This window comes from Salminus brasiliensis, chromosome 16, assembly GCF_030463535.1.
Source record: "Salminus brasiliensis chromosome 16, fSalBra1.hap2, whole genome shotgun sequence".
Classification (NCBI taxonomy): domain Eukaryota; kingdom Metazoa; phylum Chordata; class Actinopteri; order Characiformes; family Bryconidae; genus Salminus; species Salminus brasiliensis.
The window spans coordinates 1,692,190-1,706,166 of NC_132893.1; the positions used below are offsets into that span (position 1 = coordinate 1,692,190).

General features: G+C 39.2%; 1 protein-coding gene across 39 annotated transcripts in view; it reads right to left on the bottom strand.

The window, feature by feature from the left end:
* The window catches only part of LOC140537170 (protocadherin gamma-C5-like), a 226,653-nt gene that overhangs the window by 47,651 nt on the left and 165,025 nt on the right, over positions 1-13,977 (bottom strand). For 2 of the 39 annotated variants that reach the window (XM_072659482.1, XM_072659481.1), the window contains exon 1: positions 4,841-7,014. The exons of 34 other annotated variants lie outside the window; for them this stretch is intronic. In XM_072659482.1, the coding sequence (XP_072515583.1) occupies positions 4,841-6,895 (2,055 nt within the window). In that variant the 5' untranslated portion in view covers positions 6,896-7,014. Of the gene's footprint in view, positions 1-4,840; positions 7,015-7,650; positions 10,177-10,995; positions 13,515-13,977 lie in introns of those variants that run through there. 3 more of the 39 variants (XM_072659452.1, XM_072659468.1, XM_072659446.1) reach the window with 3 other exon arrangements.

Here is a 13,977-nt window from a genome sequence, read left to right on the forward strand (position 1 = left end):
CAACAGTTACATAACCACCCAAAACAAGTACATTTAAAATAAAATAATGATAATATTAATAATAATTAGAACTATTATTAATAGATGAAAAATAATTACAATATCAGGAGTAACACATCATTTCCACCTCTATTTATACATTTGGAACACACAAGAAACATGGTCATTTAACTAAGCTTTATCTTTTCTATAAGAAAAATTAATTCATTAAATTAATAACTGATATACATGTGATTTCAGACAAATAAAACCAGCAGTACTGATTCACGTTTGTGCAGTTTATGTCACATCTGTGAGCAGTGTTTAACAGACAAAGACAGAAAAGTGATGTAAAACAAAAGACTCCACTGCAGATGCCCCTCCCTCTCTTCCACATGGCTGTGGGAGTGTAAGGATCAGCACTGCTCTCCCAGCAACCTGATAGAGAATGAGGCTCTGCTTTAATCCTTCAGGCAAAGACATGCAGTCTTTTTGAATTGACCTTGTATGTACTATTAATGCTCAAGAATCAAATAAGAGAAGAATTTATATAGAGAAGCAAAACAATAAAACACAACTGCTTTGAGTTGTTGTCGGAAACAGTCATTAGAACAAAGGAAAAAGAGGCTGTAAGTGTATAATAGAACATAAATTATTATCACAAATATTCACATGACGACATAGTAATGTTTTATTACACAGTCTAAACTAAATAAAGATAAAAATGAAAAAACTTGGTCAAAATGTTGGTTTCGAGAAGAAAAGAGTTTAAAAAGTATAAGAAAACATCAGTCCAGCCTGGCCATGTAGGCTTGCACAGTGTTTAGTGATTTTTAAGTGAAATATGAGGTTAATTGATTCCAGAATAAAATGTAGTTTTGTTCACTACATTAAACTATACTAATTGATGTAATTGCTGTACCAGAGCTTATGAAATGCATGGTAATATAATAGGTGTGATAAAAAAGAGTACTGGCAAATAGATGAGTGCCAAAAATCTATAACATTAATATATTTTACCAGGAGGACTGCGGAACGATTTAAACGATATGAAGGTGAGATGAGCAAAGTCTATCACTATTCACAGGTAGTTAGAAGGCTTTAAAGATGACATTACACATCACACAAATAAGTAGTAAGAAAGCTGAGCTAGCTCAGGTCACAGATACAATTCCTATCTGATCCGGTATACCTTGTTGCAACCTTGGTCAGGAGATTTAATATTTAACATACCACTGGCTCAGGTGGTTCTCACTGTACTGTGTTGCTGTTTATCCAGATGGGGTACATTACAGCAACACATCTGCTGTTTGCAGTGTAAAAGCCTCAACTGGCATCAGCTGCTGTGTCATTCTCCCACATATAGCCAAAGTCTCACAAGCCCATATATGACAGACTACACTGATCTCTGTGGCTCTTAACTTCCACAGTTCCACAATGATTTTACATTGGTCCAAAAGTTACAGTTAGGATGTGAAACACACAGGAATTTCCACAATGACATCAATTTAGCAAGTACACCATAGTTCATCCAGATTCCATACTCAAATAATAGTTATGCAAAAGATGTCTTCATCTTACTAGATTTAAGTATTAATTGAGTAAGATGATTTACAGAAATACTGAATCAATTAATGGTGATAGTTAATAGTATATTTAATTAAGGATATATACATTATTAGTATTTATAAAAAAGATAAAAAATAATAAGCACATGCCAATTTATATGGTTTTTGCCAAACCATCAGTTAAAGATTGTCTGTAGGCTACATAACATTATGATGTATAATAGACAATTAAAGATGTTTACTTGTAGCTATTGCTTATGAAAGTAACTGGTTAAATTAAAAAAAGGTATAGCATACAATATTCTGTCAATCAGCTTAAGAACTTCAAGCTGACTTGAAAAAGCCTTCCAAAACAACATAATCACATAATTATAACTAAAACATAATACATTTAAAATAAAAAATTACAAAGATTTACAAAAGGTTTGAATGAATGCTAATATGTGTGAGTCAAAAGACATTCACAGAAAAAGCCAACATAATCTCAACAAAATTATTAAAACTGTAAGTTTGCTTCTCAAGCCATTTAACAAAGCTGAACCAAAGAGCAGTTTCAGGACCTCGGACAGCACCAGCCACATTTGAATTACTCTAAATAGTATTTGGCTCTTGGTTGCAACTAAAGCAGGCATTTGTGAACAGTAAATTACTGACCAAATACTACTACAATTGATGTGTCATGGTGTAAAATGTAATATTTCAATTCACACAAAACATTTTATTTCCGTTATTGTTACTGTCATACTGCATAGTCATACATCTGTTAACTGACGAAACTTTTGCAGAAAAGCAAGTGTTTCCCAACAATTCTGGTGCTGTCTTAATGGTCTCTGTGCATACCAACAATTGTACTGTATTTACTACACTGTCTCTTAGGCACACTTGGTGATAGTTTTACTGCTGATGATAAAGCATTCTTCAGATCAGATGGTTTATCATACAATACCATTGTTGGGAACAAATGTATGGGAATACATAAAGATGGTAAGGCATGCTGCACTAATTACGGTATTTAAATCTGCCTTTAGTTTAACACATCAACTTCATCATTCCAGCCTATTAAAGATGTCTTTCAACACAGAATTGCAAAAATAACTCTCTTTGTATTTATGTGAGAAATACAGATTGAATATCACAACCCCAATAACGCCCCTGGTAGCAACATAAGTGTGTCTTTAAGGCAGCCTTGGAAAGTGTTTCCATGGAAACCAAAATGAACTGGCACAGCAGTGGCTTGCAGATGTACTAGTGTTACAGCATACTCCATGAAACAGTAAAGCTATTGATGCCACAGCAGCACTAGCCAGAAAAACTAAATCAGCTTCGCATCCATTCTATCATCATTAACACAATCTAAGCCACATGGGGAACACAATATAGCATGTGAAGTAAAACACTAACTAACATAACTAATAACTAACATAACATAAATAGACTAACATAATTGATTTTGTACATGTATACTATATGTATTAAGTGCAGTTCTGACTCAGTGTTGGATTTAGTGGTTTGAAGATTTAAACTGAGACACAGATGTGATTCTGTCTGATCTCCTGGAGATGTCTGGCCACTGTTACTGCAGTCATGCCACTCCCAGTTCTCCAGAAGAGCTCAGAAGCAAATAAATAAATAAATAAATAGAAGGAAAAGGGCCACACAGATAATTGTTAAAAACACTAAACTGTGGTACTGGCTGTTACTACTTGGTAACACATATAAACATAGTGGATTTTAACCAGATACAAGCCCATCTGCTACAAATAGCTGAAGTGCTACAATGACGCTTTCAGTACAGTGTCACTGTACAGGCCTTTTCTATCCTAAAAGCAGACAGACAAATCTCTGTCAGTAGACTAAATTCACACACTGCACAACAGAGATGCTGTTTGATAATGAGCAAAATAGAGACTTTAAACTGATCTCACAAAATGCCATGTGTAGCTTTTTGTGCCTATTTTATCCCAAAAATTGAACTCATCACAGCTTTGGACAGAAACAAAATATATAAACGAGATGCAGAAATCTAGTCCTGCAGCAGACCAACAAAGAGTATTAGAGCAGTGTGTGTGTGTGTGTGTGTGTGTGTGTGTGTGTGTGGAGTGGGGGTGGTGGCGCATGTGCTGTGGGAGTAAAAACTGGGTCAGTGTGCTTCAGCACTGTGCTGTGTTTGAGGAAGAAGGCCACTGCAGGCTGGTGAAGAGGAGAAAAGACTCCCAATTGGTCATCCCCAAACACAAGCCACAAACACAAGCCAAAAGGATTGACCATTTTGTAGCAAACACTACTGATGAGAAAAATTAAAAACATTTTCTTTATGAATTACCATAATATGCTGTTAATACATAATTGTGTCTTATGAACAGATGTACACACTTAAAAATAATGATGCTGCAAAGAATTATTTGAGCATTGCCGAAAAAGAACCACTTTCAATTTCCTAAAGAATTCTTAAGTGTAAAGAAACCTGTAAACTGGATAAGAACCTTTACATGAAGCGGGCAGTACTTCACACTCACCCTGGACCTTCAGTATTTTGTTTCAAACCAAAATGGATCTGAAAAAATAAAATAGCACCTTATAAAATAGCAACTTATGTTTCTATGTTGATAGAGGCTGCACTCCTAAAAATAAAGGTGGTACAAAGGGTTTTTGAGTGATGCCACAGAAGAACCATTTTTGATTCTATAACAAACCTTTATAGAATGTAATCTGTAAAAAATGGTTTAATGGCACTGCTCATAGAATCATTTATTGATAAGTAAGTTGAGACTCTGAAAATTAATGCTTAACCACCTTATTATGGTTGAAGGTTACTTTATATCTTACTCTTGTTTATAGTAAGTATAATTATTATTACAGATCCCCTCAAGTACACTTGTACAATTAATCCAATACATTCCCAATCTAGTCCACATATTTAGCAGTTTTTATTTTTTAAAATGTAATTTTCTTTTGTAGTTTTGGTGAATGTGCATTGCTTTGTGATTACTTGTGATTTGAAGTTTAAGAGTTTTGTGTAAGGTCAAATTAGATCCTAATAGGAGTACACTCACCTTATTAAGTTCAGTTCCTACATTAACAGATGCTGCTCTCCAAAAATAAAGATGCTACAAAGCATTCTTTGAGTGATGCCATAAAATATTTTCGGTTCTAAAAGAACTATTTTTGTAAATGAAATCTGCGTGTGAAAACCCTTTAAATTGTTAAGAAAGCACACATGCCTAAAGCAACTTCATGCCTGAAGAAGTAAATGACGATTCCCTTCAACAGAACCTAATGGGTGAAGGCCTCACCTCTAAAAGCAGATCAGTATTCTCCTGCTCCTGCTTCTCTCTCTGCATCGTACTCATACGACTTATGCTCCCCAGTGTGTTTTGGCTGTATGGCCTGGCAAACTTCATGTCACTCATCCTCGAGTCAGTTGTTCCGCACACCTCATAATTATACACATGCTGCAGAGTGCCATCAGCATAGGCAGGGGGATAATAAGGAATCACTGGAAGATTTGCAGCAGATTTATAGAACAATCTTTTCTGCCTCCATCTGTAGATCTTCACTGAAATGATGGCGATTATAGAGAAAATAAAGAGTATAGAAACTGCTGCAAGAGCCAAAACTAAATAAAACGTTATGCTGTCATTGTAGTTCTTGTCATAAGCCAAGTCTGTGAACTCTGACAGCACTTCAGGGAAACTGTCCGCTACAGCTACATTAATATTAACTACAGCTGAGCGAGACGGCTGTCCGTTATCCTCCACAACAACAGTGAGCTTCTGTTTCACAGCATCTTTATCAGTGACCTGGCGCACAGTCCGTATTTCTCCATTCTGTGGGCCCACTTCAAACAGCGCTCTGTCTGTGGCTTTCTGTAGTTTGTAGGAGAGCCAGGAGTTCTGTCCAGAGTCCACATCAACAGCCACCACTTTAGTCACAAGATAGCCAACATCTGCGGAACGAGGCACAATCTCAGCCACCAGAGAGCCACCAGTCTGTACTGGGTACAGAACCTGAGGAGCGTTGTCATTCTGATCTTGAATAAATACATCCAGGGTTGCATTGCTTGACATTGGGGGTGAGCCCCCATCTTGAGCTCTAACTTGAAGTTTGAATGATTTTAACTGCTCATAATCAAAAGATTTCACTGCATAAATCACTCCACTATCTGCATTTATGGAGATGTATGACACCAGGGGTGCCCCGTTTAAATTACCATCAACAAGGTAATAAGAGACCCTAGCGTTTGGGCCCCAGTCTGCATCGTCTGCTTTAACAGTAAGAATAGACATGGATGCAGGGTTGTTCTCCATGACATAAGCTTTATAGCTTTCCTGCTCAAACTGAGGTGCATGGTCATTTACATCTGATATCTTTATGGACAGGAGCTCTTTACTTGACAGAGATGGGTTTCCAGAATCTACAGCATTTATAGTTATGTTATAATCTGCAGTGTGTTCCCTGTCCAGTGCTGAATCCGTCACTAAGTTATAGTAATTTGATAATGATGATACAATTTTGAATGGAGAGTTACGGTCAATAGAACACGTGACTTTGCCGTTGTCGCCAGAGTCAAGGTCCTGGACGTTTATCATAGCAACTACAGTACCGGGCTCTGCGTCTTCGGATACAGAACTAGAGAAAGACATTATAGTTATTTTTGGACCATTATCGTTTACATCAATGACGTCAATTATTGTTTCGCTCGTGTCTGTCAGCCCTCCGTGATCTTTAGCCTTAACTTTGATCTTAAACTGCTTGTGTTTCTCGAAGTCTATGCTGCCTATGACTTTTATCTCACCTGAATCCATATCGATGGAAAATAAAGCTTTTGCTGCCGAGGTCACGTGCTCAAAATAATACTGTATACTGTGACTCGACTCATCAGCATCTGTCGCGCTGACTCTGGTCACAAGTGAACCTTTTGCTGCGTTTTCAAGAACAGATGCTTTGTAAGTGGGCTGGGTAAATACAGGGGCATTATCGTTGGCATCAAGGACTATTACATTGATTTTAACAGTGGCAGACCTTTGGGGCTTTCCACCATCAAATGCAGTCAGTGTCAATTGATGATGCGTGTTCTTTTCTCTATCTAGTGCCGTTTGCAGTACCATCTCGACATTTTTAGTACCGTCTATGCCATTCTGCACTTTCATATGAAACCGATCGGTGGGGTTTAACGTGTATTTCTGCAATGAATTTAGACCCACGTCTGAATCTATCGCGCTCTCTAAAGGAAAACGTGCACCAGGTACAGCAAGCTCGCTGATTTCTAGCTCTATCTCGCCCCTTGGAAACAAAGGACTGTTGTCATTAATGTCTAATATGTCAACAGTAACGCGATGAAGTTCCATCGGGCTATCTAAAATCACCTCAAAACTGAGACTACATGCAGATATCTCCCCACATAGCTGCTCTCTGTCTATTCTTTCTTTCACAACGAGCTGCCCCTTTTCCTTGTCCAGTCCGATGTACTCACTGCCGCCAGCGGTGAAGACACGAGCTTTCCCTGTTATCAGTCTCTTCGGTTCGAGCCCAAGGTCTGTGGCAATGCTTCCAACAAAGGAGCCCACAGCCATCTCTTCAGGGATGGAGTAACGAATTTGACCAGAAACGAGATCAGCAAATAATGCCAAAGCAAATACTCTCCACAGCTGCCGTCCATACAGCCAGCCCCTTTCTCCCGTCTCCATTTTAAACGACAAAAAATCCAACAACGGCCTCAGCGAAATCTCCAAAAGAGATGACCAGTACGACGCTCCAAGACGCACAAATCCTTTACGCTGACGATGAAAATGGCAAAATGACGAGCTTATGACGAGCTTTTCCACGAAGAATGAAAAAATAGCACACAAGAACGGTGTAGTGGGATATTATGTGTCGTGTGGCATTATGCTGTAAGGAGGGTCTAAGGAAATAAAAAGAGCAAAATTACACGCAATGAACAGCGGCACTTAGGGGTCAGTTGAAGTATTGCAGTTGCCAAATTACATGTGAATAATAAAAATAATCAAAAGAATAAAGGAACAAAAGCCTGTGGGTGAACGTTTAAATGAGAACAAAAATGCAACAACATTTGACCATTTCAACATATATATGAAGGTCTCACCTCTAATGTTTGCTCATCATCTTCTCTGTCTCTGTTATCTCTATGAAGAGTCCCTATGTGACTCATTTTCTCCAGTGTGTTCTGGCTGTATGGTCTGGCAAACTTTATGTCACTCATCCTTGAGTCAGTGGTTCCACACAACTCATAATTATACACATGCTGCAGAGTGCCATCAGCATAGGCAGGTGAGTAATAAGGAATAACTGGAAGATTTGCAGCAGATTTATAGAACAATCGTTTCTGCCTCCATCTGTAGATCTTCACTGAAATGATGGAAATGACTGAGAAAATGAAAAGTATAGAAACTGCCACAAGAGCCAAAACTAAATAAAACGTCAGGTTAGTGTTATAGTCCTTGTCGTAGGAAGGATCTGTGAATTCTGACAGCACTTCTGGGAAACTGTCCGCTACAGCTACATTGATATTAACTACAGCTGAACGAGACGGCTGTCCGTTATCCTCCACAACAACAGTGAGCTTCTGTTTCACAGCATCTTTATCAGTGACCTGGCGCACAGTCCGTATCTCTCCATTCTGTAGGCCCACTTCAAACAGAGCCCTGTCTGTGGCTTTCTGTAGTTTGTAGGAGAGCCAGGCGTTCTGTCCAGAGTCCACATCAACAGCCACCACTTTAGTCACAAGATAGCCAACATCTGCAGAACGAGGCACAATCTCAGCCACCAGAGAGCCACCAGTCTGCACTGGATACAGAACCTGAGGAGCGTTGTCATTCTGATCTTGGATTTTAATGGTTACTGTCACGTTGCTGCTGAGTGGAGGGGATCCTCCATCCTGTGCTTTTACATGGAAATGGAAGTCCTTTAACTGCTCGTAGTCGAAAGAGCGCAAGGCATTAATGACTCCACTGTCAGCACTGACTGATACATATGATGATACAGGAACCCCATTAACAGTGCTGTCTTCTAAAATGTAAGAAACACGGGCATTCTGGTTGAAGTCTGTGTCACTGGCCTTCACTGTGAATATAGAGAGACCTGGTGTGTTGTTCTCCACCACAAAGGCCTCGTAGCTACTTCTGTCAAAGACAGGAGCATTATCATTCACATCTGAAATCTGTAAACGGAGAGAAACACTGCTGGAGAGTGAGGGAACTCCCTCATCAGAGCACATCACAGTGATGTTGTATTCAGCATCTCTCTCTCTGTCTAGTTCCTGTTCTGTTTGCAAGCTAAATATACTGTTGGATGGTGATGTGATAGAGAAGGGAATATTCTCACTGATAGTGCAGTGAATTTGTCCATTTGCCCCTGAGTCTGGGTCATTTACGTTCATCATAGCAACAATAGTGCCAGGTTCAGACTCCTCAGATATAGAATTAGACATAGAGATTATATTAATTGATGGTGTGTTATCATTAACATCTAACACCTCAACAAATACCTTACAAGAGTCGGAGAGTCCTCCCTGGTCTTTTGCTTGAATTTCAAGTTGAAAATGACTTGATTTTTCAAAATCAACCTGACCGTTTAAAACAACCTCACCAGTATTTTGATTTACAATAAATAAGTCTGATAACGTGGGCCCTGTATTTGACATAAAGTACGTTATACGACCGTTGGAGCCGTCATCTGCATCAGATGCGCTAACAGTGGTGAGTTTGGTGCCTTTAGCTGCGTTTTCTGATAGTGTTGACTTATACACCTTCTGGGTAAACACAGGGGCATTATCATTAGCGTCTAATACAGTTACGTCTATTTTCACCGATCCAGACAGCATTGGCTCACCTCCATCGTTTGCTGTCAACAGTAAAGTGAATCGTTCTTGTTTTTCTCTGTCAAGGGGTTTCTGTAAAACCATCTCCACGCTCTTATCACCACCTGCCTGATTGTGTAATTCTAGAATAAAATGATCTGTAGGTTTTAGCAAATAGCTCTGGAGCCCATTGAGACCAACATCGACATCTATTGCTCTCTCTAACATGAATTTAGCGCCCTTTACAGCTGACTCGCTAATTTCAAACCTGATTTCCTCGGTCTGGAAAAACGGAGCATTATCGTTTATATCCATGATTTCAACCGTAATAGAATATAACTCCATCGGATTTTCCAGAATCATCTGCAGATGCAGAGCACAGGGAGTCGTTTTAGCACAAAGAGACTCACGGTCTATTTTTTCTTTAATGAGAAGCACCCCCCTGTCCTTATTCAGCTCGATGTATTCCGTGCTGTCCACCGTAAAGATACGCGCTTTTCCAGATTTCAGTCTTTTTAACTGGAGTCCCAAATCCTGAGCAATATTTCCCACCATCGAGCCTTTCGACATTTCCTCCGGTATGGAGTAACTGACCTGGCCGAGAGCGGAGTGAGAAGAAAGGACGACGAAGAACAATACCGTATGCAGCAACACCGAATCTGACATTTTCTCGACGGCCACAAGAAACAAAATTCCCATCCAGGATTAAATCTTTGGCGGCTGTTAACGTCCAACATGAAATTTGTCACGTATTCTTTAAAAAGCTGAGCGAATCGTCTCCACGAACACCTCGTGCATCAATAACAGTCAGTGTGAAAGCCTTTTTTCTCTGCTAAAACTGTGGGTGGATCTCATTCGTATGAGCAAAAGAGTTTCGTTGATAAACAGCGGCCCTCTGAGTCAAAATCGAGAATTACAAATATCGTGAATACAAGTGTTTGTAACAAAGTATAATCTTGAAACTATATAATATGTGCGTAAAAAAACAAAGAAGACTTTAGTATTGTGGCCTACGCTTCATCACTGACCACATTACTATTCTAAGAAATGCTGTTATTGGGCATATTTCTGTTAAACATAATAGAGATTTGTATACCATGTATTTGTCATAAACAAATAAATGAATTATGAATAAATAATAAAAAAGTGATTCACTCAGTAGACCAACACTGACGTTAAAAAACGAAGGAACTGTCCGGCAACTGCGGTGCTGAAATGAGACAAAATGGACTGTTGCACAGGTATATTACAGCACAAAAACATAAGCTGTAATGGTTGTCCTGCAATGTTCACTTAAGGTTTGAAGAACAATTAACCAGCAAGATATTCAAATGTTCATAAACCTTCAGTAATCAAATGCTTTTACTAGCATGAAGAAATGCTTATGCTGTCAATTTTTTTTAAATTCCATGGAATTTAGAGAACTGTGAATGTTATCAAATCATAAAATAAAATGTAGAAAAAAGAACATGTCCAGCATGGGTTGTGTAGAAATTATTCAGTTTAGGTAAGCACAAGTATAGAAAATATCTTGTAAACATTGGTCTAACAAAATCTTCTAAGAAAAAACACAAACTAATCAATAATAAAAGTGAAAAAAAATCTAATAAATCGTTTCCATAAAGCTCTTACCAGCTCAGGGGAGTCTTGATCTTCAAATAAGTTATTTTTTTCTTTTATTGCACGCTGCAGAGTCTCTGAAAAACTGGGGTCCACCACTAAAACACTCTGTCCACCAAGTGTAGAGTATTTACAGTCACTTTTCCTCGAGTTAGTCGTCATACAAACGTCATAATTATACATGTGAGGCAGAGTTCCAGTAACTCCAGTGTCTGTGTAACCCGGTGGATAGTAGGGGATAACTGGAAGATTGGACTGGTAGAAAATACGAGACTGTCTCCACCTGTAGATCTTCACTGATATTATAACAACCACACAGGTAATGAAAAGGAAGGAAACAGCAGCCAGTGCTAAAACTAAATAAAACGTCAGGTTATCGTTGTATTCTTTTCCATGTGTAAAGTCTGTGAATTCTGACAGCACTTCAGGGAAACTGTCCGCTACAGCTACATTGATATTAACTACAGCTGAGCGAGATGGCTGTCCGTTATCCTCCACAACAACAGTGAGCTTCTGTTTCACAGCATCTTTATCAGTCACCTGGCGCACAGTCCGTATCTCTCCATTCTGTGGACCCACTTCAAACAGAGCCCTGTCTGTGGCTTTCTGTAGTTTGTAGGAGAGCCAGGCGTTCTGTCCAGAGTCCACATCAACAGCCACCACTTTAGTCACAAGATAGCCAACATCTGCAGAACGAGGTACAATCTCAGCCACCAAAGAGCCACCAGTCTGTACTGGGTACAGAACCTGAGGAGCGTTGTCGTTCTGATCTTGGATTTTAATGGTTACTGTCACGTTGCTACTGAGTGGAGGGGATCCTCCATCCTGCGCTTTTACATAGAAATGGAAGTCCTTTAACTGCTCGTAGTCAAAAGAGCGCACAGCATTAATTACTCCACTGTCAGCACTGACTGATACATATGATGATACAGGAACCCCATTAACAGTGCTGTCTTCTAAAATGTAAGAAACACGCGCATTCTGGTTGGAGTCTGCGTCATTGGTCTTCACTGTGAATATAGAGAGACCTGGTGTGTTGTTCTCCACCACAAAGGCCTCGTAGCTACTTCTATCAAAGACAGGAGCATTATCATTCACATCTGAAATCTGTAAATGGAGAGAAGCACTACTGGAGAGTGAAGGAACTCCCTCATCAGAGCACATCACAGTGATGTTGTATTCAGCATCTCTCTCTCTATCTAGTTCCTGTTCGGTTTGCAGGCTAAAGATATTGTTGGATTTTGATGTGATTGAAAAGGGAATATTTTCACTGATGCTACACTGAATTTGTCCATTCACACCAGAATCTGGATCATTTACTTTTATCATAGCAACCACGGTACCAGTCCTTGACATCTCAGATACAGAACTTGACATAGAGAGAATGTTGATTGATGGTGTGTTGTCATTGATGTCCAACACGTCAATAATTACTTTACAGGAGTCGGAGAGTCCTCCCTGGTCTTTTGCTTGAATTTCAAGCTGATAATGACTCGATTTTTCAAAATCAACCTGACCGTTTAAGACGACCTTACCACTATATTGATCCACAATAAACAAATCTGATAAACTATCCAACGTCTTTGACATGTAGTATGCCACTTGACCATTAGGACCTTCATCTGCATCAGTGGCGCTTACGGTAATCAGCCTTGTGCCTTTTGCCGCATTCTCAGATAAAGTCGCCCTATATACTTTTTCATTAAACACAGGAGCATTATCATTAGCGTCCAGTACAGTAATATGTATTTTTACTGATCCAGACATCATTGGCTCACCTCCATCGTTTGCTGTCAACAATAAAGTGAATCGCTGCTGTTTTTCTCTGTCAAGGGGTTTCTGTAAAACCATTTCTACGCTCTTATCACCACCTGCATGATTCTGTAATTCCAGAACAAAATGATCTGTAGGTTTTAACGAGTAGCTCTGAAGGCCATTTGAACCAACGTCGACATCTATTGCTCTCTCTAACGTGAACCTGGCTCCAGTTACAGCCGATTCACTTATTTCAAAGCTGATTTCCTCGGTCTGGAAAAACGGAGCATTATCGTTTATATCCATGATTTCAACCGTAATGGAATATAACTCCATCGGGTTTTCCAGAATCATCTGCAGATGCAGAGCACAGGGAATCGTTTTTGCACAAAGAGACTCACGATCTATTTTTTCTTTAATAAGAAGCACCCCCCTGTCCTTATTCAGCTCGATGTATTCCGTGCTGTCCTCCGTAAATATCCGCGCTTTTCCAGATGTCAGTCTTTTTGAATCGAGTCCCAAATCCTGAGCAATATTTCCAACTATCGAGCCTTTTGACATTTCTTCCGGAATGGAGTAACTGACCTGCCCACGAGCGGAGTGAGAAGAAAGGACGACAAAGAACAATACCGTGCCCAGCAGCACAGAATCTGACATTTTTTCCACGGCAACGAAGATGCTGAGAAACAAACTTTTGATTCAGGTTTTAATCCTTGACGTTAGTAAACGTCCAATGTGAAGGTTTTCATCTGTTTCTTACGAAAGCACGACTAAACGTCTCCACTAAGACCTCGTACATCAGTAACAGACGGTCTGAAAGCCTTTTTTCTCTCATACAAACGGTGGGTGGATCTGAGACGTATAAGCATAGATACGGAGTTTCGTTGATAAACAGCGGCCCTCTGAGTCAAAACCGAGAATTACAAATTTATTAAATGTGTATTTGTAACAAACTAAAGTCTTGATAATATAAACTATGCGAGTAAAGTACACATGAATCACAGAACACTTAATCGTTGTGATCTACGAAATACCAGTGGTTACAAATACAGGTCTAGAGCATGGTGTAACTCGACTTGTGTCTTATCACAATAGACACCTATATACAGTGTACTTGTATAAGTTAAATAAACTGCGAAAACAGATACATAGAAAATTAACACACCGGGAAAGATGCATACATAGATAGATAGATACATAGATATATAAAAGTTCTTTGGTATTATTTTATAAAAGAGG